Below are 24,699 nucleotides of genomic sequence, written 5' to 3'. Positions count from 1 at the left end.
TTATATTAACATAAAACTATTTCGCAGGCCATCTATATATGTTTTTAAAAACGCTTTCCATCATGCCTTTGTGCTGCTATACATAATAGTATTATGACTTCTTAGTCTCCTCGTATATTACCAACAGTCCGTTGCGTTTTTTGTCCGACGTTGGACAAAAAGAGTTTGACGTCCCAAAAATGTCATCGACTACTGCGCAATATCCGGTGGTAATAATAATAATAATAATGATAATAATGTCGAGCATTCTGCATCACTTATCCAGTGGTTCTTGTATAATTGCACGGTATGCTCCATGTGTTGAAAATTACACAGAACGAGGTGTCCCCGTGGTTGCAACGGATTTGACGGAAATTACTAGTCCGGTAGTTTCTCACCCTGGTCATATGATATTCGCAATATATATATTTTTTTTTTTTTTAAACGATTTTTACATTACGTTGGTAAATATAGTATGCAATACATATTGAGCACAGATACACGATTTTCATGGAGAATTAAAATCATGGAATTTTCTTTTTACTTTTTTATTTTCTCCCGATTAAAGTAAGACGATTAACCGGTAAACACGATAGTGATGTAATACCACAAACACAATCGACGAAAGTTTGCTCGTGTGAACGTCGCGCGAATAGAATATGGTGAGTCGGTTTCCCCTGCGTGAGTGGAGGGTGAATTAATTTCATGCGGTGTCAAGAATTTCAACAATTTTTCAGCGCACGTGAATTGAAAAAAGTTAATTTTACCGCGGCACACGGGGGTGTCATATGCGTGAATGTACGTTTACAATTATTACACTATTTTTACAACTCGAACGAAAGTCTGCGTATATAATGTCATTAACGAGATGACTGTAAGATATGTCCAATTCATCATTGTCATCGTCGTCATCGCGCGTGTAACATGCATTACTGTTTTAGAACACCTTCATAATATAATTATTAAAATTTCTCGTTTTGTAATATTGTGCAGCGAATAAAACAATATAGAATAAAAAAATCGAATAGGCGTTTCCGAGAGATTTTAATTCCCCGAGCAACACAAAATACATTAATACCTGTGAGGTGGTTGCGATATGAAGGTATGAGTCAATTGGGTTACGGAAAAAAAAAAGATGGTTTTGAAAATTTAAACATTTTGTTTCGAGCAACTTATAAAATTGTTTACATTTTTGTACATATTTTGTTTTAAAAACGTTTTATTTTATACACGTATTATTTTCAGATTTTCAATATATATTGAAATGTGCTTGGAAAATTAATTAATAATACAATTATGAGTACGAATATACGATTAACGCATATTTAAGTATTTTGTTTTCTGATTTTTAATATTATTATTTCGTTATCAGAGGATTGTTAAGATTAATATCTTGAGGTACTTTTGAAAAAACTCATAACATCAATAATTGATTAATTAACTTTTGCTATCCATAGTTGAAAAAAAATGAAATCGATATTGCCAAATTTTAAACCCGTACATATATTAAATGTTTGAAAATAATAGCTCTTTGATAATAAAGATTGTTTCAAAACGTATCGAACACTTTGCAATATCCATGTACAAGCATTGGCGCAATTAGGGGGAGAGACTTTGGGGGCTTAGTCCCACCCCCAAATGTATTATAGCCCCCTCCAAATTTTTTTGATTATTTAAAAATTAATGATATTTTAAGCATGGGATAGTGAGATACATACTAAATAATATTAGTATATGACGCAGAGAATTATTCAAAAGTAAATTGTATAAATATAAAATATTATTATTATAGTTTATTTTGTAATTCCTACAATCCTACATAATTCATAATAATATTGTTATCTAATAAATGTACGGACGACGGTGGAATATTGCAGTGGTGATATGTCATATTTTATGTAAAACATACTACATAGAAGTAAGTACATGATTTTTAATAATATAGTATGGTAATAATATTTTATGATTATTTTTATTTCAATTAATAATTATTGTTCTGTGGCTACGGCAATGGGGGATATGAGAGGCGAAGCACCCCATAACTTACATTGACTAAATTTATTTGTAGGGCTACAGCCTCCTCCCCCCCAATATTTTAGACTTAGTTGTGCCAATGTGTACAAGAGTTAGAAATCGATCTTTTCACGATTCAAAATTCTTACTCAGCTTCTGTGAACTAAGCTCTATAAATACAACAGCTTTTCAAATGTAGGTGTTTATAAAATGGTGTACCTTCCTACTTGGTGTGGGAGATGATGCAATTGGATGCACAAAAATTGATCGCAGAACTATAAATAATAAAAAGCTCTCTATAACCGGAAAAAAAATAAGTGACATAAAAAAATATTGACGAGATGTGATGTCAAAAGTTTTATTTATATTTTTTAAATTTTTCATCAGTTTACATCTCATCCATGATCGAAACGCCATGTTTTTTTTTTAAAAAAATCTCATAAACCACCTGCTGCGAGACCCGAAGTCATTTTCGTAAAATCTATTGAATTTTAAACGGAGCCACAGCTTTTGTACGGACCAAATATTTATTATATATTTACGGACGTAAGCTTTATTTCAACTTGGTAGGATTTCTAGGAGCCGATACAATAGCGAAAAATCAAAAATATTTGATCCGGTAATGTGGCTTCCCGTATCATACTATTCACGCAAATATTTTAATTTTCATTTTTAACGTTCAGATGTCCAGTGCAACAAATACATAAAACATACTACAAAGTCACAATATAACATAACATTATCTCACGTTCATTGTATTTGTTTAACCGTTAAATTTCCACGCATGAAATAAATGTACACAAATGAAACATTCTGTAGTACGTTATTTAAGATAATTTTTCTTTTTTTTTTTTTAAATAATTTAAATAATATCCATAGGATTTATATGTAATTTATTATAATACCGCCAAGAAATTTCAAACATTAAGCGTTCTTCCGATTTGGCCATGTGGATGCGATGGTGAACGTGTATATTATACACAAGGCATTGTTTGATTTTCATTGCACATGCGTCAGGCGCATTATTATAATTCAAATTATATTTTTACATAACTATCGTAATTTTGTGTCCGTACAATACTTCGATCAGGTGTTTCCGATAAAAGCGGTTGTTGTGATTCGTTACAGAGCTGCAAGTCATCGTTATTGTATGGCCACAATTCAACATGTTCCTTATCCTACACAATTATCGATAAAAAACTAATAAAAACAGTACACTGACTGATTTAACGAAACCAATTGTGTGGCACTCTGCTTTTTAGTGCGAAAAACAACTCGCAACGATCCACACCGGAAATAAAAAATTTCATCTAGTGTTATTAATAACATTTTCTACATCTGAAGCTAAGATTTTGTTTTATTTTTATTTTGTTTACGATACCGAGTTTAAAATCTATTCCAAGCGTTCGTAACGAATTCAAATTTATTATTTTTGAAAAAGTATTTTCACACTTGTATTAAATTCTCGAAAAAAGTTTGTTTTTATTATTTCTCCGATCGCATATGAACGAAATACATCTGGTTAATATATATCCACGGCAGTTATAAATATCAGAACAACACGCTAAAAAAAGAAATATAAATAAAAAATTAGCAAACATTTATAAATACTCACCGGACCATCGATCGTATATGAATAAAATATAATGATGTCTTATATTACAGAAATTATTTAAATTATTTACATCATTAAAATAAACGATCTAGCATCACGATACAACGTAACTTCAAATTACAATGTTTAAAAATGTTATCACGTACTTTTAGTAATTTAAACAATACATTTAATAACAATACGAAATAATTTTAAATTTAAATTTGTACAGTGCATTTGTGTTGGGTTATGTTTTATTCATTGGACGTCATAGAATCTTTAAATCTAAAAAATGTAGTTATACATTTATGATTTCATAATTTATAATAATTTCCACAATTCTGCGTATTTGTTATTCTTTTTTGCATTTGTGACTTGCATGTCATCAGTGTTATGACTGCAATGTCTTCCTTTGACTAATCACAAGAATACATATTTTTAAGAACAAAATTCATTGATTGGTGTTTATACCCAATTGATAAATAAAAGTGCAACTATATCTACTAATATTTAATGAAGATCTGAGGAAGTTATAATTTTTTTATTAATAATTAATAAATACATAAAATAAATAAAATACAGTCTTCAAATTTGGATAAGATAAATTTATTAATTATATCGGTCTAATTCGACAATTGGTAGTAGCAAAATTGTCGATTAAATCTTTAAAATTTCTCAGTTGATAATGATGCCAAATAGTTTAATTTTTCATCAGTTTAAGTCAATCTTATATAGTTGAATAAAATTTTAGTCAAATAACTAAATTAGTCATATAATACTACTAAGTCGGTATAAATAAGTTACTTCTATACATCACTATTAGTCACTATAGAACTGTTAGTACTATAAAAATTAGAATAAGCTTTATTTTCAAAAATATCAGTTAATCTGTGTCAGTGCTGTTTAGTTTGGCAATTTTGGTCACCGCTTAACCGTTTTCTAAAATAAAATGAAAACCATTTAGTGTAAAATATTTACGTACACAAAAACGTGAGCAGAGACTGAATTCAGAATAATTATATATTTATAAATATTTAATTTATTAAATTCATGGATAACGATTTCTTTCATAAACATTCCCGAATCGTATATATATAGACAGCGATAAGAATTTATGAAAATAGCTATCTTGATAACCAAGGATTGGAACTTTCAGCATTTGCATATTTGTTTGGAAGTGCATACTAAAATACTGGTTCGATAAAAATTTGATCTATAGTACACAAATGCAAAATGTTTGTTGCATAATTTTGAATATTTCGTCAATTTTGTAGAAATTCACATATTTGAAATTTATGAATTTTTATATGCATATTTCATATATTTAACGAAACAACCAACCAAAATTCTAAATTTTATATCGTTTGAAAAAATTAATAAATTCATCAATGACTGTATTGCTCCCAATATACTTAACAATGATTTTATAATCTTTATTGTACTCAAAAATCGAAATAATAATCACCGATCGACCCAAATTTATTTTTATCAAAATTTATCGTAATATTTATTGTACCATAATATAAAGTGTTAATTATCAGTATCTGTACCATTTATACTCAATTTATTGGTACATTTATACTCAAGAAAATTAAAGATTTTATGAAAATTTTATAGCTTAATCTATAATTAAGATATAGGTACAATTAAGCTTAATATACTTAAGTTATATACTTGTATATGTAGGAAAGAACAACAATACACAAGTGTGCAGCGTGTATTATTTTTTTCCCATGAACATAATTTATATAAATTGTGTTTAATTCAATAAATTTTATATTTTTGGGATATTTTTCAAATGTTTACTAAATATTTTACTGCGTATTATGATATTTTTTAACGTATATGTATGCGCATATTTGAGTACTTTTCAATGCATAAAGTTCCAATCCTTGTTGATAACTATTAAGGCGGAGGGAGTAATTTATTGTCTACTGTTTTTTCCTATAGGAATATATTTAAGATACTTTACTATATCAGAAAATCTAAAAGAGTATATAAATGTAATAATGTGTAATACCGTAGAACGTAAAATCTTCAACAATTTGCCACTGTTAGCACGTGCCTTTAGTGGCTGCATATAAATACGCCACTACGAGCACTGATGTATCAATGAATAAATATTGCATTAGTAACTACAACACCCTTTAGTATTAGAATGGAACAATTTATCTCATCTACCGCCACGTTCTCTCGTGAAATCATGTTGAAAAAAAACTCGCACTGTGTACGAATATTTCCAATAGATCTGTTCCACTACTGTTAATCATAGCGATTAGTCGTGTAACCTGAATGGTATTTATTTATTTTTTAATCAAAAACACATAATGTTCCTGTTACCTGACGAATTATAATAAATATATATTTGCCGCATTATTCACAACTGCGATGGAATGTATAATATGCTCTGTCGTTTCATATAATATTTTATACGATAGCATTCATTCTGTTGAAATGTCAGCCGTTAGAATACCTATTAAAATACCTATTTTACATGGAGGTCACACACTGTAGAATCTAGAGTCTAAGTCACCGTGTATATTTTGGTATATTAAATAAACATGTACCTGCTCATACAGATTGAAGTGGCTTGACGAAATATATTCAAAACGAAAAATTTGTAAAAATAAAAACCAACGAAACCAAGCCCTGTCAGCTGTCACCGTTCCTTAGGAAATAATTTCGTAAATGTATACGACACGACATTTTCAGAGAAAACTATTATTTGTATAAAGAAAAATGTATAATTTATTTAACTTTATTATTCTTTGTTTCTATAAAAACATTTTCATTTAAGCAATTCAATTTTTATAAATGCAATGAAAAGTAGTATTTAAAGTACATTACATTTCCTCGAGGTTTTATGTAGAATAATTATTATTAATTTAGTAATATAAAGTACGTAGCATATAATTAATATAAGTTTAGTCTCGTAAAAAAAATAATTTGAGGTATACATTTAAAGTTTAATTGAACTGAAAATGTCAAAAAATATTTCAAATAATTTTGGAAAAATTTATTTTGAAACAATAGTTATAAATATTAAAAATACATTTAATTATTTAAACAAATAATCATGTGTGCATTTTTTCCTTATTTTCTCATTATTTAATATTCTCAAGTGCTCATTCTCAATATGATAATAAATTGCATTATTTTTAATAAAAGGAGTGAAACAAGAAACTTATTAATTTTACCACGTTGTGTGTGATGCGAGTTTTTTTGTCTTTTCTTTTTGTGTATGTACATGATTTAATACAGACAGAGTGATCCGATCATCACCAAATAAAAAGTAAAATATTATAAATAGGTCCTAGTTTAGTATATTTGGGTGGTGATATTTTTTTTTTTTTAATTTTTCAACGGTTTTCAGAAAAATTGTAGAATAAGAGAAAAAATTAAAAAAAATTAATTTAGATTCTTAGTTTCTACTCTAATAATTATTCTTATGTGACTTACTATTTTTATTTTATTTTTTATCATAATATGATGCATACATATTATGTACATGGTTTTAACAAGAAGATTTGATTTAATCATCAAAAATATAAACAATTTATGATGGGAAATTTTATTTAGTAGTTACATTAAAAAGGATTCATTTAACAAATTTCTCAATGGTTTTCTTAATATTTTCGAAAAACTGACGATAAGTTATAAAAATACGCCAAAATTTAAGGTACATCAGTTTTCGGAAATTTGGAATTTAAATTTTGGTTTATTGAAACTCAAAAATAATAATGATAAAATCATGAAATTTTAACTATTTGCTTATATCACCGTTTTCTTTAGAGAGAATAAATTAAAAAAAAATGTTTGAGTTATTTATAAAAAAATTAAATTTACATATTTTCTTAGATTATTATATAAATAAAAAATAAAAAAATACTGGTATTTAAGTATAAAAAGTTCGCAAAACGGAATGAATCACGAAAATTCATTACATATTTGTAATAAAAATATTCTTTCTTTATTCTTAGGTCTTAATACTAAATTTTAACCAAAAATAAAATAATAATAAAAATAATAATTACAACGAATTTCCATTAAACGAAATAAGTAATTTATTTAAAAACATTTTATAGTTTTTAATTATTTTAACGAGATTTGTGTTGATTAAAGGAACAATTTTAGATTGCTTCAAACTGTAGTTGCCTTTCTTATTTTCCTAGAAAGTTATAACATTAAAAGTTCAACTGACCTTATTAAAAAATTTGACTCTTCTACTATCAACCATCTTTAGAAATATAAAGAGACTCGCCTTGCTTCTTTCACTTAGAATCGTTTGTTTGAGAGTTATATTATATCAGTTTAAAGTTTAAAACACAAATACAACAATAACATTCACCCATCCACCCTCAACCATGTTGTTTTGTCCGACAGAAGTCTCGTCATTTTTTTTAATAATGAACTTATTGTAATAGTTTCAATTTTTTTAAAACTCTATCGATGTATTAAATCTAATAGACTTTCAATAACTCTAAATTAAAATTTATACTTATTATGATAATAATTAGTTTAAAGATACTTATTGATGTATTGATTATCCTCCAAAGAATTCGTTTGGTTTTTCGTTGGAATTATATTTAGAATACTAGAAGAATAGCACGATATCAAATCTATATGATATTAATATTACAATTCCGTACTATAAATTTAACAGTTCTACAAAATGCATTCGATGTGCAGTGATCTATAAACAGCTATATTAAATCTCGTCGATCGTTTAGCTTCGTTGGTATTAAAGCAATAGCGTTCTAATCAGAAGTAAACTAAAACTAACAAAAAAAAAGAAATTTGATTAGTATCTTAGAAATGATAAGCAAATAAAAAATAAACATTTTTATAAATTGCATATAATATAATAACGTCCATTTAACGTGTCAACGTTTTCAATGATGTACGCCTGTATTATATTAGATTTGTTTGTTTGAATAGTGTCGGACACACCCATCCATTATCCCAGCTATGATAACATCGGCAATAAGGGTATGTTTGTACATATAAAAAAAAAATCAATATACTTATTATAGTAGTAGCCAAGTTTGAATATTATTACAAATGCATTAATATATAATTTTTTTTTTTTTTTTTAAGATCAAACATTTTTTGAACAATAATAGATGCTATGTAAACGTCAAACTTGATAGACAAAATGTAATATTATATCTATAGTACAGACCCGAATAAATCATAAACTGTTGTTTATTATTAAAATAATACCTATTAGATAATATTTATCAAGCACTCGGGGCTAGTTATATATTCGCGTGATAAAAGGAAAATGACGTGTTAAAGATTAAGTGTGGTGTGCGTGTGAGATAAATATTTTAATCAGCCTCCTTTTGTGATGCAAATGGTTAAGATAAGTCTGCGATCAGCAACGTATTATATAGAATTGAGAATATTAATTAAACGCGAGATTCACGAGGTTTAATCAACTAACCGAATCGGCAGTGTGTGAATAAGCTGCGTACCTTACGATCTCGGATCAAATTTAAATTAAATAATTGTGCTTAATAAATAAACAAATTTATTTCATATAAAATAGTTAATCGGAAATAATTCCACTAGAAGAACGCGGTCGAAAGTTTTTCAATGTATAGACAACAACAAGTTAGCACCAGTGAGTTGACAGGGGTAGGGGAATTCATACAATGTTGCAACGGAAAAATCAGATGAAAAATTAAGTCCTGTAGTCTTTGAAATTCATTAAAATACTATATTGCTCTTATTTAACATTAATTCTTTCAAGATGCAGTTTGTTTGTCTAACTTATGGCCATTATATAATGAACGAATTAAGCAATACGTTAATTATAATATACGTAGTTTCACAGTTTCTTTTATAACATTGCTTGTAATGTAATCAAAACAGAAAAGTTACTCGTTTAGAAGATAATATTGGTAAAATATGTACAAAATAAATGTGAAAAATGTCATTAAACTTAATAGTTGGCTGAAAATAAACCTCAACAAAGAATGCATTTACTATTATCGATCATTGATATTATGCTGAAATCTTAGTCCAGTGCTGTACTAAATACTTACTTAGTGAAACATAAAATTATTATAAATTTTTTGCCGAAATACAAAATTCAATTTCCAATATTACATTGACATTGATGAAATCGACTAATCAAAAAATGATATATTAGATGTAAATGAGTTTTTATACATTTTCAATCAAATTTATAATTGTAAAATTGATGAAAAAATAGTTTATTATTGGAGATGTCGCGACTATGCAGCTAAATTTCAAACTATCATATTATGGTTGCCAATACACACATATCCGATGATAAAGGTAAGTCATTTAGTATTTCCAATCACTGTCATGGCCTAATTCCGCAGATAATTGAATGTAAAAAATTAAAAATATCATAAAAAGAAAGGCAGCTGAGACTAATGATATACCAAGTTCTATTTATCAAAATTCAATTTTACAAGTGGAAAATATTATAGTTTCTCAAATTTCAAAATGCTCAGCTAAATTAATTGTAAAAAGGCAAAGAAAATAAATATCAAAGAACCAAACCACATTCTTGATATTAATGATTTATCTGTTGATACATTGAGTGGAAAGAAATTTTTAAATAAGACTGTTAAACGAAATTATGATTATATCATGATTTTTACAACAGTTGAAAATTGCTTTTATTTAAAGAATTCACAATTTTGGATTTTAGACGGAACTTTTAAATCATGCCCTAATCGTTTTAAACAATTTTATGTTGTGCACAGTTCAACGAAATGGTATTTCCATTATTATTTGCATTAATGACCTGCAAAGATGAAGAATTATATAATATGTTATTTTCTAATTTAAATTAATTTGCTGAAGAAAATGGAATTTTTTTTTTTAAGAAAATAATAATTTGGAAATAATAACCGATTTTTAACAGGCAGCGATTAATGCAATCAATACTGTATATCCGTTTTAATCCACTTGGCATGTTTTTTCCATTTACAACAGTCGATATATCGTAAGATCCAAGCATTGGGTTTGGTTACAAAGTACCAAAATTTATTCTAGTTCAATTTTCGTGCTGTAAAATTGCAAGTTTAGCATTTTTGCCGCCGGAGAAAGTGAAGGAAGCGTGGGGTATTTTAAAATCTGAATTTGATGACGATGAAATTGATCTAGTTATATATTCTGAAGAAAACTACGTGGTTGGAAAAATTAGAATGAGGTTTAGAAAAAAAGAAGCAATGCATTACGAATCATGTTTTCCGATTGATATGTGGTCAGTACATAGTCGAACTGTGAACGAAATATCAAGAACATCCAATTCAGCGGAAGGTTGGCACAACAAAATACATGTTTTATTATCAACTCATCCTAGTATATATTCATTTATCTCCAAAATTCAAAAAGAACAATATGAAACTGAAACAACAATCGAATCGTTGATTTCAATTAAAGTATTCAAGAAAATAAAATACAATGAAACCCAAAATCATAACTTATTGTAAATATGTAAACGAATAGTTGATGATTCTAATTCCAATTTAGATGAATTTATGAGAGCTATTGCTAATAATCTTAAGTATTAACAATTATTATATTTATTTTTTATTATAAAAGAATTATTAGAAAATATTATATGTGCAAGTAAACAGCATAAAAAATAAAAATATTTCTAAAAATTTAAATGTTAAAAGTTTTATTTTCTAAAACACAATGTTTCTTAAACTTGATATTCCAAAACCCAACATTCTAAAATATGGCTTTCTAAAACCTGCCTCAATACCGGTTATAATATGTAAATGATTGCCATTTATCCGGGCCACGAATCCGGAAATTGTAGGAATATCGAAATATTCGATTATAGAATAAATTATGATGAATTATATTATACGACTTACGACTAAATATTTATAAATTTTTTCAGGAAATTGTCCATAATTTAAAAACATAAAATTCATGGTATTTCACTAAAATAATAATAGTTGGATGTGAAAAAACAAGGGTGAGCTAAAGACCTTTTTGCACCCCCTCCCCCTTGTTGCGCGCCACTGCTCAACACCGGCGTCGAGATATTTGCGTTGGCACGACTACATGGATTACGTGTTTGTCAGACGAGGCGCGCGAGCGGTGACGGAACACAGTTTTCCGCGAAACGGCGTGCCTTGTACGCGTAACGGATGGTAAACGCGGGAAAAATAAAGCGCGCGGAGAAGGGAAAGACCGTTTCGTGCGCGTACTACGTTTTACGTTTTTATCGCGTTTGAATAACGACGATGATGATATCGGGTGTGTTATACGAGCAACTCCTCCTGTTGCGCAATGTCAACCGGATTACGTATTGTTTTCTCGACTGGTTCAAGCGCCGTGTCGGCGACGAACGCAAACACGCGCACCGCCATTATGATAATCGTACAACGATAAACTTCGTATTCCGTTTCCTTCGCACTCTCTCACGCATCACACACATACGTGTCTTCCCGACGTCTTCTTTTACTCCCCGATCGTGTGCACCGTATTCCACGCGCATTGTTTTTAATTCGTCAAGGACTTGTCATACCTTTCGCCGAGTCGATAACGTTTTCTTATCGCACGGTAAACACGGATTTTACGAAGAGACAGAGAGAGAAAAAGAGTGAAAAACACCTAATCTCCATGCCGCACGCGCGCGCTCTGCGTTACGTTGCCCGAGAGAGAGGTGGGCCCCGAACGCTCGGCGCGCGCGTTGCGGAACGGTAGCAAAAACGAAAAAACACCGTATTACATTATCGAATAATAAATCGCCACTTCTTCGCAGAATCCCAGTATGCCGATGGCCAGGGCCGGTTGGGTGCTGCGCACGTTGTTGCTCAGCGACCAGAACACGGTGCTCAGGGACCGGAAGACCGGCGGCGGCAGGTCCGTGGTCCGGAGATGCGCGTCCGGCAGTGAGTTGATCGACTGGCTGATGAATCTGGTGTCCACGGACCACGACTCGTTCAGCCGGCACGATGTGGTCGGCATGTGGCAGGCGCTGCTCGAGGAGGGAGTCATATCGCACGGTGAGCAATGCGTACGCGTGCGTTGTACGTGTTTGGTAACGATGTTGCTGCCGAGACCGTTGAGACCGTCAACAACAGCTTTTCGAGCTTGTTCTGTACAAGGGTCAACTTTAAAACTAACGTGATTTTACTTATGTTTACTTTCCAGTGTTCGTTTTTTATAGTTTTGTAATTGTAAGGACCGGAAAAATATTTTGTTCGAAATAATGCAAATATCGGTAAACGGATAACACTTGTAAATTAATATTAAAAATCATATTAAATCGTTCGACTTCAAATTCGTGGAACGAAGGAATTATTTCATTTTTTTTTTTTTTTTTTATCAATTCGGAATCGGAATTGATTAAAATCGTTCACTCGATCTGAAAAAACAGAATTGTTATTACTTATTTTCGTCGAGTTAAAAAATACCATTAACTTTCCCAGCCTTGGCTAATATTGTTATGCGTTCTGAATTCATAACCGATCGTATTACGTTATAAGTACTACATTATTCGGTACGATCGCGATGTTACATAATAATAGTGGACCAATTCGATCTTTTTTTATTCCTTAGTTAAATTATTATTTTTTCATTCTTAAATCAACGAAGCTTCGTCGAACTCTAGAATTAGTGTCGAACGTTCCCGCGAATCATATGTAATATCATGTTCGGTCGTACGTTACACGCACGTCACGTGTTGTTTTATACAATTTCTATCGACACCGTCGTTTTATATAACTATGCATAAAAACTATAACTGACCGTTGTCCGTTGTACAGCTACCGGCGAGCATCCTTTCAAAGACAAGTGTTTGTTCTACAACTTTTGGCAAGACAGAGAGGGCGCTCTGAACACTCCGACCATACAAGACGTGGCCGAAGCCGAAGAGCACCTAGACGAAGCGTTGCAAGAATTAATCCAGAGGGGCCCTGACGCCCATTTGCGTATGATCCTACGATCACCGTGAGTACAATAATAACTGAAATACATTTAATTGAACCAAAAACTTTTAACATGATCTAAACAACATTTAATAATAATAAATTATCGTATCACACCTTCTTTTTTATTTCTTTTTTTTTCAATAAAAACCATGAACTATACTAATTTGCAAAAAAAATTATCATCGGAAGGTTAAAAAAAAGTTTAATTTTATCCCCCTCACCGCTAAATCCACTCATGATGGAACTCTTGACAGACACTTACACGCATCGAACTTTTACCAAAAACTCCATTTCTTTTTGTTTCTCATCCAGGAGCTCTGAAAGGACGCCTGAGGACTTGGAGCTGATATTCGAGGAGCTGTGCGAGCAAAGGGCTCTGGCTCACCTACCGAATTCAGTGAAACGGGAACTCGCATCCGTTGTAGTGTTCGAAGCCCATTCAAAAGCCGGCCATACGCGTAAGTCACTCGCATAAGTTCGTGCGCCCACCAAGGGGTATCCGTAGATGTTCACAGGTCCTAAAAATGCATATTCTACGACACACATTGAGTAGTAGAAAAATTATAGTGTGTAGGTACTATGAAATTTGAAAGTTTGTAATAAATTCTTATCCGTTGAAGTCATAAAAATATTTGAATATCGTAAAATTCATTTATACTTGTGATTCCCAAACTTTTTCAGACACGGAGCCTTTTTTCTCAGCAATATTTTCTCACGGAGCTTCGAGAAATATTTAGCATTAAGTTTTATTTGCCTATGTTCTACAAAGCACATAACACTTGATATGTATTTATATAAGAGGGAACTCAAAAGGAGAGGTATACGTTTAATATATTTATATGTAATATATCAAGCCGGGAAATAACTGGAAAGAGAATTGTAAAAAATTATAAAATTATATTTTTCTATTGAGATTCTAATGTTGTTTGTATACGTATCGGTGAATTATATTTGAGTTGACGAAGTCTTGTAAATATAAATACTCTCGTTATTTTAAACAATGACCAATAATTATTATGTTATTACATTTTCTATGGTAAAACGAACGATGCCCTCGAGAAACGATTGGGAACCGCTAGTTTATACCAAACAGAAAATTTTACATCAATCATACAATACATTTAAACCGATTTTCAAAAAATGTAAAAGCCAATATCTTTGGCTGTAGATTATTACATCACAGGATTCAAACATACAATTACAGTTTAGTGTGATATTGTAGTACAATAAAATGCCATATTTTAGGCCCGGGACTGATAGACAGGTAGACGGTAGACGCATAGTTCGACTGAACGCTGCGGAGAAGCGTTTTACCGTGTACGGTGGATGTTATTGTATACTTCCGAATGATTAATTATTCAACTGGAAATATAGCGCGGTCATGATTTCTCCTTCGATTATTCACGTGAACCGTAAACACGAAAAGTGTACACGGCAATGCGATTATCCGCAGTGTTTGACGGAATTCCCTGCCAACAGTGGTTCTTAACTACGCCATCATCTCGGCGTGCCTTATCGATATTGTTTTTTCTTGCCGTTTTCATTTAATATAATATCATTGTATAGTGTTCCGGCAAGGGGACGAAGGAAAAGCGTGGTACGTGATTATGCAAGGTGCAGTCAACGTAGAAACATATTCCAAAGGAATTGTGGAATCGCTGTACGACGGCGAAGACTTCGGTGGTTTGGCGTTGATACACAACGTGCCTAGGTGCTAAACCTACCCTTGTGCTAAATATATTTATTTTTTTTTGTGAACTCGAACTAACCATCGTTTTTATTGTTTTTGTTATTGTTGTTGTCATTCGATAAAAAAAAATAGATCGGCGACCATCACCGTCAAAGAAGACAACACTCATTTGTTACGAGTAGACAAAGACAGTTATAATAAAATCGTCAGGGATATCGAAGCAAATACGGTCAGGCTGAAAGAACTCGGCAGTGACGTATTGATACTAGAAAAGTCTCCTAGATTACACAAGTAAGTCATTTCAATCGTTTCATTTATTATACCGGGGTTTTTTCTCATACCTAAAAATTAAGAATGTTTTTTATTAATACGAAAATAGATACTTATAAACTTAACTGAACAAGCATCATCAGTAAAATATTATCATTTGAGACACTGGCCTCATGAAAACACGTCATCGATTTGGATTTTATTTTTCTTAATGTTTAATAATTGTTAACTGATTTTTAGATACATGATTATCGCTGGAACCCCGCAAAAAATTCTAGAACATCTATTGGAACACAGGCTAAGTAGCACTAATGTCGCCAGTTCTAGAAACGACCCGTGCTTAGATGACTTCTTGTTAACGCATATAGTGTTCATGCCCACCAGGACATTAGTGTCAGAACTCAATAAATAATATCCTTTTTTAGCGAAAATCAAACCGGTTAGATTAGTAAAAATCATTACGTGCAGTACAACCGAATTGTCTTGTACACCTTGTATATATTGTATCAAATGTCAATTATGTCAAAAATGTAATGCATTACAGTAATATATGTTTGAACGCGTTTCCTTAACTCGTGTATTTACTTATCATATGGAAAACCCGGCGCAGGACCGAGAGTACACCATCAACTGCAAAAGAAAAGTGGTGCAATTCGTCTACCGATGGGTGGTGACTATACGGCATCCGGTATTCGATGACGTCGTCTCCATGTCGTTTCTTGAGGTGTTTAGAATTTTCCGTCGTACGCGTGTTCGAACAACGTTTATAAATAACAATATGACGACAAGACGTTTTATACGAATTGGTCTGCGTTTTTCTTGTAGGAATTGGCCACTGACGTGGAAGCCGATTGTCAACTGCTGGGTGGCAAGAGTCAAGCATTGCAAGAGGAGGCTAGTCTTATGCACCACATCATGTCTCGGCTCAGAAGGTACCAGGACGAGAGATTAGAAACTTCAGGCTTAAAATGGAAGTTACCGCCGGGTGGCCAACCGATTTGCCTGTTCACCGCAGTCAGCAACCCGTCAAAAAACAGTAGACCAATTATTCGACCGAGCGATGACAGTGAGCACAACGTCATAATACAGACAATATGCTATAATAAACATTAGCTCACCACGTAGTGTACTACAGAAGTGAAACCCGACTGAAACCGTTAAGCGATTATATATTATTATATACAGTAATTACTTTAAATTTGACGTGACCGATTCGCGTCGACATGACTATTATAATAATAATGCGAGGACGCTGTTTTCAACAAGTAACGGATTCGATCGAGATTCCTGTACACTTGAAATGATTAAAATGGAGTTTTATTTTTCGATTTGGCTAAGACCACAACTCATATTTTTAACATTGGTTTATTATTGTAGAATACTGATGAAAATTACATTTGTTTTACGTAAAAAGTACTTCTAACTTAAAACTTTATTTGACGTATTTTTGCATATTTTCAGAATTTTCATTTCATATAAATGCATTAAGAATAAACTTTTCAATTGCTAACTGAAGAACAATTTTTTTCATATACAGAACTATATTTTTTCAAATGTTCATGTATTAAGAGTAATATTGTAGAGCTTATTTTAAGATTTTTCCCGTCGTAAAATAACGCATACTTTTTAATGTTATGGTATCCGAGCACTATTACTAATAACCGTGGGTTTGTTTCAGTTATATTCCGGGTTTACTGCGCCGATCATACGTTCTGCACGTTACGGTTGCCCGTGAACGCCACAGCGGAAACAATCAAGGTAGGAGCTTACGAAAAGTGCAGCCTCCGTCATCCCGTACAGGATTTGAGGATAGTGGAAGTGAAATCCAACGGAGAAAGGGTACCGTTCAGAGACAGCGAGCATTCGATACCCACCACCGTGGCGCTCAACAGCTGTATATTTTTAACACCAAAAGACCACATGGACGCACTGGTAATTCAAACGCGTAGTATTGCAATCCCAAATCATTACTAATCCATTTCACTTAAACTATTGAAGTCGAATCTATAGGGAGAAAAAAAACAGAAACACGAAAGGGGCTAAAAGGAAACAATTTTTATAATAAATAATATGAAATCCATGACATTTTCGTGGTATGCTATAAGTCGCTTACTCAAACGAAAATGTTTATGACATCCGTTTGAACTTTATCGAGTAGTAAATAGATATACAGAAAATTCTATAAATCTTGTTCACTTTTGTTGGTCATAAATCACTGTCGGAAAGAAAATATTATGTTATTGCACTAAAACGCGAAACATGTACACAAATTTTAGACGTGCGTGCCGGAACAAGAAAAATCAGAAGGAGCGGAGATATCTGGAGATTTCGATTCGTTAAGTACCAAAGAACTGGCGTACCACATGACGCTTTTCGATTGGGAATTGTTCTGGAACGTCCACGAGGTATGCTTTATAAGGTCGATAATATTAGTAATAGTACACTAGAATCTCGATAGCCAAAGAATAGTCTAAGGAAAGTAAATGTTAATCGAAATAATCGAACACGATTTTTACGATTGCAACGAGTCCACGGGGAGATATTTATTCTTCAAATTGCCAAGAACATGTTGCTTTATCGAGGTTCAGCTGTAATATAATTCTCTAGGATCAAGTTAACTTTTCATTCGTCTAGACGGTGAAATAACTTAAATTTTATTTTGATTAAATCTAGTACGAATTGATATACCTGACGTTCGGCAGACATCGATTCCAACAAATCACGGCTAATTTAGACATATTTCTCAGACGATTCAACGAAATCCAATATTGGGTTATTACCGAGATATGCATGTCACAAAATATATCTAAACGAACCAATATACTGAAGAAAATGATTAAATTGGCCACATAGTAAGTATATAGTGTTAGACATGATGTTTTTAAGTCTACAGCAACTCGTGTAGTTTATCATACGAGTGTACTGTATGAATTCGCTATATATTTGGATAATGTCGGACGTAATATCGATAACAACTAAAAATTGATTTTCCAAAAACATTGAAAACACGTAGGTAGTTAGTATAATAAATAAAATCTTTTACCTTTTGAAAATTAATGAAAATTTACCATAAACGAGTAGATCAGCGCAATCTACCAGCCAAATATAGAAAAACCGTTTTAAACGAAAATGCTCAAACGATTATAGTACGTAAAAAATCGTATTATTATTTTCATAAAACTCCGAGATTACGAAACGCAGTATAAACGGATAATATATAAAACTATATAAACTATCATCCTCGACGATGGTTATGTATAATTACAATTAATAATTATCGTTGGTTTTCTGTTAAACGACGTTCACCGTGTTATGAGCGAGATTAGATAGGGTCTATTGACCTAGATAGTTGTTCTTTCACTTTATTATTTATTTGTTTATCATTAAAACTCGATGACGAACTATTACAAAATATTCATCTGCATAATTCCACGGAAACGATCAGACGATTGGAGTTTCACTCGGAAGTAATTCATCTCGCTTTCTCACGAAAAACTTACTTAAGTGAGTGATCAATGAATAATTAAATGGGATGAAATTAATTGTTATGCGATCGGTACCATGATTTTTCTACGTCCAATGACGTAATACAAATGAAAGGAGTCGCGTTTAGGCGTCCAAACGGTCAGACGCGAGTATTTTTTGAGTCCAAGTGCTACACGGATGGTGTTTGCATTTAAAAACCAATCTTTTGTGCAGGACAAGCCGGATAAATAAATTCTATTCGAATTCAAATTAGGTTTTTTCTGCTAAGAAATAACCAATAAAATAAATTAATAACTATTCGTTAAAGATAATAGTCAATACCTTATTTTTATTTTGTTTTTAATTTCGACTCGTAACGGACACGGAAAATCATTTTTTTTCCCCAATTATAACCTATAATAAACGTAGTCTCTTACATCGGTTGTTAAAATATCAGTTCCATTCAGACCTTCAGTCATCCGTGTGTAAAATATTCAGTGCCAGATCTGTGGATAAAAGGTGCAAGTGAGTATGCTCGCCCCAGACGCTGTTATTGTAAGAGCGCTCATAAGTTTATGAAAAATGAAAAAAAACATGACATACACATATTTTTCCACCCATGGAAAAGCGCTGCGCATTTCTACTATCCCCGGGCGTCAATTACCTAGATCGGGCACTGAAAGTATTCATATTGTTATAATATTATTTATATTATACTGTTCGATGTGTATAACATTCACATCGCATGCGGTATTTATACTTGAAATACCATTACACGTGTTCAACAACCGTATTGTTGTTAACAACCCTTGAATAGCAACATATTTGAATAATTATAGAAAATAATAATGCATAAGGACATTGCTCAATAGGATTTAGACTTTCCTCAGAATAACTCATCATTATTATTTAATGGCCCGTGAACCGTAAATGTCGGCGAAATTCTTGAGTATAGTTAAACTTTCGGTCCATTATCAATATTTTTCTTCTTAACCTGAAAGGAATTAAAGATGTTTCCGCGTTGAAAATGTGCATTTCCTCTATAACATTTTAATACGTATTCTCGTACCTATATAATTAAGTTAAAATATTTTTTTTTAGAACATATTCAGTATTTTCGTAAAATATTTTCAATTTTTTTTTTTATACCATGCATTTCTCGTTGAAAATTTTTAATCGAAATTGTTCAAACCAACAATGGATAATAATGCGAAATAATGATTTAATTTATTTAAATTTTTTCGACTTTAGCTGCAAGGAGTATTACAATTTCAACGCTTTCTTCGCCATCCTAATGGGGTTGAGCGACGTGGCCGTTAGCCGGCTGTCGACTACTTGGGACAAGCTGCCGTCGAAATCCCGGAAACAATTCACCGAATACGAAGCGCTCATCGACCCAAGTCGGAATCATAGGGCTTACCGGATAACGGTGGGCAAATTGCCTTCGCCCATGATACCGTTCATGCCATTGCTAATTAAAGGTGATTAATTTCAATTGCATAATTCGCCGTAAAGCATAACATATAGTAGTGCATAGCACGGGTGAATATACGAGGCAATGTAGAACGACTTTCCGCCTGATCGCGATCGTCCCCGAGGGTGTATGTAGTTGTACTGCGTTGCAAACGAATGGGGGCGCAACAGAGCATATTCCAGCGTCAGCGTTTGATCTAAGCTTTGCGCCGTTTCGCTTTCAATCGGTTAACGTTATAGCGATACAATTTATTCACTTTATAAATATTATAACAACAACGTAATCGATTGCATTCCAATACACGAACGTCCAGCGACCGAATCGCGGAATTTTATCGAAACAAATAACTGCCGGCGAAACGTTGAAACATTCAACAGTTATCGGTTTCCATTAATTTTTCACTAACGAATCGTTTGGGAACCGTTGAAAATATAATAAAAATTAATAAAAACGTTTCTTTTGTTTTGAACTTCGCATGCAAAGGACGAGTGAAGTTTCCCCCTCCCCCCCCTTATAACCCCACCACTACGTGAAATTCACAAACGTTGATATCCCCTACGTCTAAACTGCGTTTTGAACTTGCATGAGTCAGAACAGGCGTAATATGCATATGATTCACCGTTATGGTTTCACGCGCTCGTTTTCCTTTCGTACCACAGCGCCCGAGTGTGTAACGCACACACGGCCGTAAACGCATCGTGAACGCTTGCTGTGGTGCGTTATAATTTTTCGAATAGAAAAAAAAAATGTGTTGAAAATCTCAAATTGGTTTTTTCGCAGACATGAAATTCACTCACGACGGAAATAAAACGCACGTGGACGGATTGGTGAACTTCGAAAAAATGCACATGCTGGCGCAGACCATGAGAACGCTCAGATACTGCCGGGCCAGACACTTAGGTGAGACCGTCGCACGTGTTTCGGCGCACGCCGCCGGGGGGGCTGTGGTGATGTCGTTCGCGGTAACGGGGGAACGACAACGGGCCGGGTCCGAACGAGGTATTCCTTCATCGCACGACACACGGAGGGCGGGTTTTCGTTCTTAGTAGGGAAATCTTATCCACCTACCGGAGTTGGTCCGAGAGGACGACGTTACCGCGACGCGCGACATGCCTTGTGTGGGTGCTACATGATGCTGCGTCCAATACTTTAAAACGTTGATAATCCGTACGTCGAGCGACGGAACGATTCCCGCTGAAAGTCGAGTTCCAACCAAAATTTGGTTATAGGATGTGAGACGAATAGTCCTTTATCCAATTTTAGTCGTGATCGTGTGAAGTTTTTTTTTTTAGTATTTACTAGTCCTTACTTTTTTTATTTCTATTCAGTAACTGATAAGTATTTTTTCGTTTCTCTTTTATAGCATCTTGTAATTAATGTCAATAAATTGTATAATGAAAGTTTCATTAGTTATAGGAACTTGAAAAATTTCGATTTTAATCAAACGCCAATATTTACAATTCAATGTTACCTTTATTAAACCATTTCCAATCTTACATAGAAACGTTTTTCACGTTAACCATAAGAGTAAAATTACAGTGGATGCGGTCGCATTCACGTCATCCGTTTTCTTTTTTTATTCTTTTTTTTCGCTACTTTTTTTGAATTATTCAAGTGGGTATAAATTCGCACATAGACTGAAGGGAAGTGTGCATCCAACCTGACACCAAATCTATCAACGTTGGCCACAACGTGTAGCACTACCTTGACTCAACGTCGATATTATAAATATTTGCGCCCCACAAAAACGTTATCATTCGGTTTTCCACGTTGTTCAATCATGTTTCAGTATTGGACCCACCGGTGTCGAAAAACGAAGCAGACGTCAAGTCGTACGTGAGTTGTTTGAGGTGCATAAACAACGAGCGGACGCTGATGAGCATGTCGCAGAAGCTGGAGCCCAGGAGAACTTAGTGCCCAGGGACGGACAATCGCGTCGTCAACACGTCACACCCACGTTTAAAATTATATGTAGAAACGATATTCCGTTCGTACGACACGTGCATGTAAAAATATTATCGCGGTATACGTTTCGATCTTTTCAATTTTTTTATCCGATTATAATATCTCGCGTACCCAACGTCCGCGAGCGTCAGCTTATACGCGATTAAGCTGTACTTGTTCCGATGATATTACGATGTAACACCACCGGTTTTTTTCCCCTTGTTAATAAGACGTGTTTTTATACAGGGTAGGGATGCGTCGCAGTATTTTCTTTTGTTCTTCGTTTTTCTCCTGCTAGGTAATGTTTAGGAAATATAATATAAGTTGTAAGACAATCAGAGAACGATGATAATCAATAACCAGTGAAAAACATTACAACGGTAACGCAGACGTACGTACGAGACGGTCTTGCTAATCACAGCGCGTTACGAACGCGGGTTTTCATCAGCAACTCGAGACATGGACATTTATTGATATTTTATTGTACATAATATTATTATTGTTAAAACTATACGCATCACGGAAACACCATAGGTTTTTAGAGCTTCATAAACACAATAATTATTATAATATAATTTTAGACTTACGGAAAGTGCGACGAAAGTATTCAGTACAAAAAGCCGCGGCAAAGACAAGCCCAATGAATATTTGACCGTCTTTTCGGTACAACGACACCCAAAAGTGATATTCATAAAAGACGACGGACAAGCTCATAACTGCAGCAGGATAACATTGCATTTATGTGTTCCCCGTCGCTCTAATATTGATAAGCCGATCGGCGGCGGTCGATTTTGACTGAATATATTTTCGCACTCCAAACATTATTAAATTAATTACATAATCTAATATAATATTATGTATGCATTGCACATGCCAATGATTAAAATAATATATAGTATGTACTGTGTATATGACGTATGTCATTACGTATATTTTAATTAGGTACCTATAAAATATACACAGTACGCATAAGCTATTTAATATTATTATGTATACCTTTATTATATTATATACATATTCTTCGTAAGATCTAGTCTATTTAAATATTTTCAATAGAATTCTTTTTTCAACTACACTTATTTATTTTTGTGATAAAAATCATGGGTCCATTTTTCCTATTAACAAACATCTTCGATCAATTATTTTTTTTTTTTTTTTGTGTACTCAGATGGTGTTTGTAATTTAAATAGCTGTTAGCGATTTTAAAAATTATTATTATTATTATTATTCCAGACACGTATTGTAATATTATAATATTGTTATTAATCTAATTTAGATCGTTTGTTATTGTATGTTATATTATTATAGCTTTAGTATACACATATGATATAATATGATGACATATTTTATAGTTGGTACACGATCTTTCGTCTCAAACATGGAGTATTGAATATTTCGTCGATTTCCATTTTTCTTACGTACGTTGTAGATACTTGTCGTTGAACAATTTTTGTTTTTCATCATTTTACTAGTAAACGCTATTCTTTTTCTCGTTAAATATTTTTTGTACACTTTTACATAAGCGCTGCTCTACTTGTACAGTTACGTAGTGGTCGAGTAGACCCTAAATGTTGTAGCCTTCGGTGTAATATTTCGCATAGTATGCAATTTAATGTAAAATCTAATAATACTCAATGCTAACTATATTATTTTATTACTATCAACTATTTGCATTATAATCGTTTTTATAATATTTTTAAATATGCATATATTCATTATTCTTATTATTATTTCATATTTTTTATTTATTATTATTACATGTTATTTACACTTTCAACTCGTTAGTTCTTTTTTTTTTTATATACATATAATATATTATTATTATTATTTATGTTAAAATTTAAATTATATGAGTTAAAATAAACTTACAAAATGAGCAGAAAAATTAAATCGAAGCTTTTTATAACAATAGGTTTTACAATGCCGAATATGAAATACATCATATTTCTTATAAATAGATTAATCTGTTATGATGTAAAATCAAAGGATACAGGCTTACATTTTAGAATCAAAAGCATAATTTACTCAAGTGAGCTGAGCATTGCAAAAATATTGCCAACCAGTGGTGATAGAATAAAGTATTTGTCGATAATGCTCAAATAGATCAAAATTGATCATATTCTAATTATAATCTGCTTGTGTGAAAATTGTATTTATAAACAATATTATTACCCGTAAGAAATTCGTTGAAAAAAAAAAAAGGCTGAAGTTAAAACACGTGTTATTCTTATACAGGTTTTTAATTTTTAACCATAATCCACAGCGATACCTATTAAATGCACACAAACGCGACACATGCATACCTATTTATTTGCAAAAAAAATACTCCTACCAT

The 24,699-nt window shown here is 32.4% G+C and overlaps 1 protein-coding gene across 2 annotated transcripts in view; it reads left to right on the top strand.

Moving 5' to 3' along the window:
• Positions 1-23,355, top strand: part of LOC112691996 (rap guanine nucleotide exchange factor 4) — a 351,221-nt gene extending 327,866 nt beyond the window's left edge. The window contains exons 1-15 of one of the 2 annotated variants that reach the window (XM_025566497.1): positions 11,973-12,288; positions 12,351-12,594; positions 13,357-13,540; positions 13,834-13,979; positions 15,088-15,232; positions 15,344-15,502; positions 15,722-15,892; positions 16,067-16,205; positions 16,307-16,547; positions 17,160-17,413; positions 17,758-17,886; positions 18,155-18,333; positions 20,198-20,427; positions 21,201-21,320; positions 22,210-23,355. In XM_025566497.1, coding sequence (XP_025422282.1) covers positions 12,360-12,594; positions 13,357-13,540; positions 13,834-13,979; positions 15,088-15,232; positions 15,344-15,502; positions 15,722-15,892; positions 16,067-16,205; positions 16,307-16,547; positions 17,160-17,413; positions 17,758-17,886; positions 18,155-18,333; positions 20,198-20,427; positions 21,201-21,320; positions 22,210-22,334 — 2,457 coding nt within the window. In that variant the 5' untranslated portion in view covers positions 11,973-12,288; positions 12,351-12,359 and the 3' untranslated portion in view covers positions 22,335-23,355. Of the gene's footprint in view, positions 1-11,972; positions 12,289-12,350; positions 12,595-13,356; positions 13,541-13,833; positions 13,980-15,087; positions 15,233-15,343; positions 15,503-15,721; positions 15,893-16,066; positions 16,206-16,306; positions 16,548-17,159; positions 17,414-17,757; positions 17,887-18,154; positions 18,334-20,197; positions 20,428-21,200; positions 21,321-22,209 lie in introns of those variants that run through there. The other variant, XM_025566496.1, reaches the window with a different exon arrangement.
• Positions 23,356-24,699: the final 1,344 nt, after the last annotated feature.

The sequence above is a fragment of the Sipha flava genome, unplaced genomic scaffold (genome assembly GCF_003268045.1).
Source record: "Sipha flava isolate LNK unplaced genomic scaffold, YSA_version1 69_pilon_pilon, whole genome shotgun sequence".
Lineage (NCBI taxonomy): Eukaryota > Metazoa > Arthropoda > Insecta > Hemiptera > Aphididae > Sipha > Sipha flava.
This window is presented reverse-complemented; position numbering and strand designations above follow the sequence as displayed.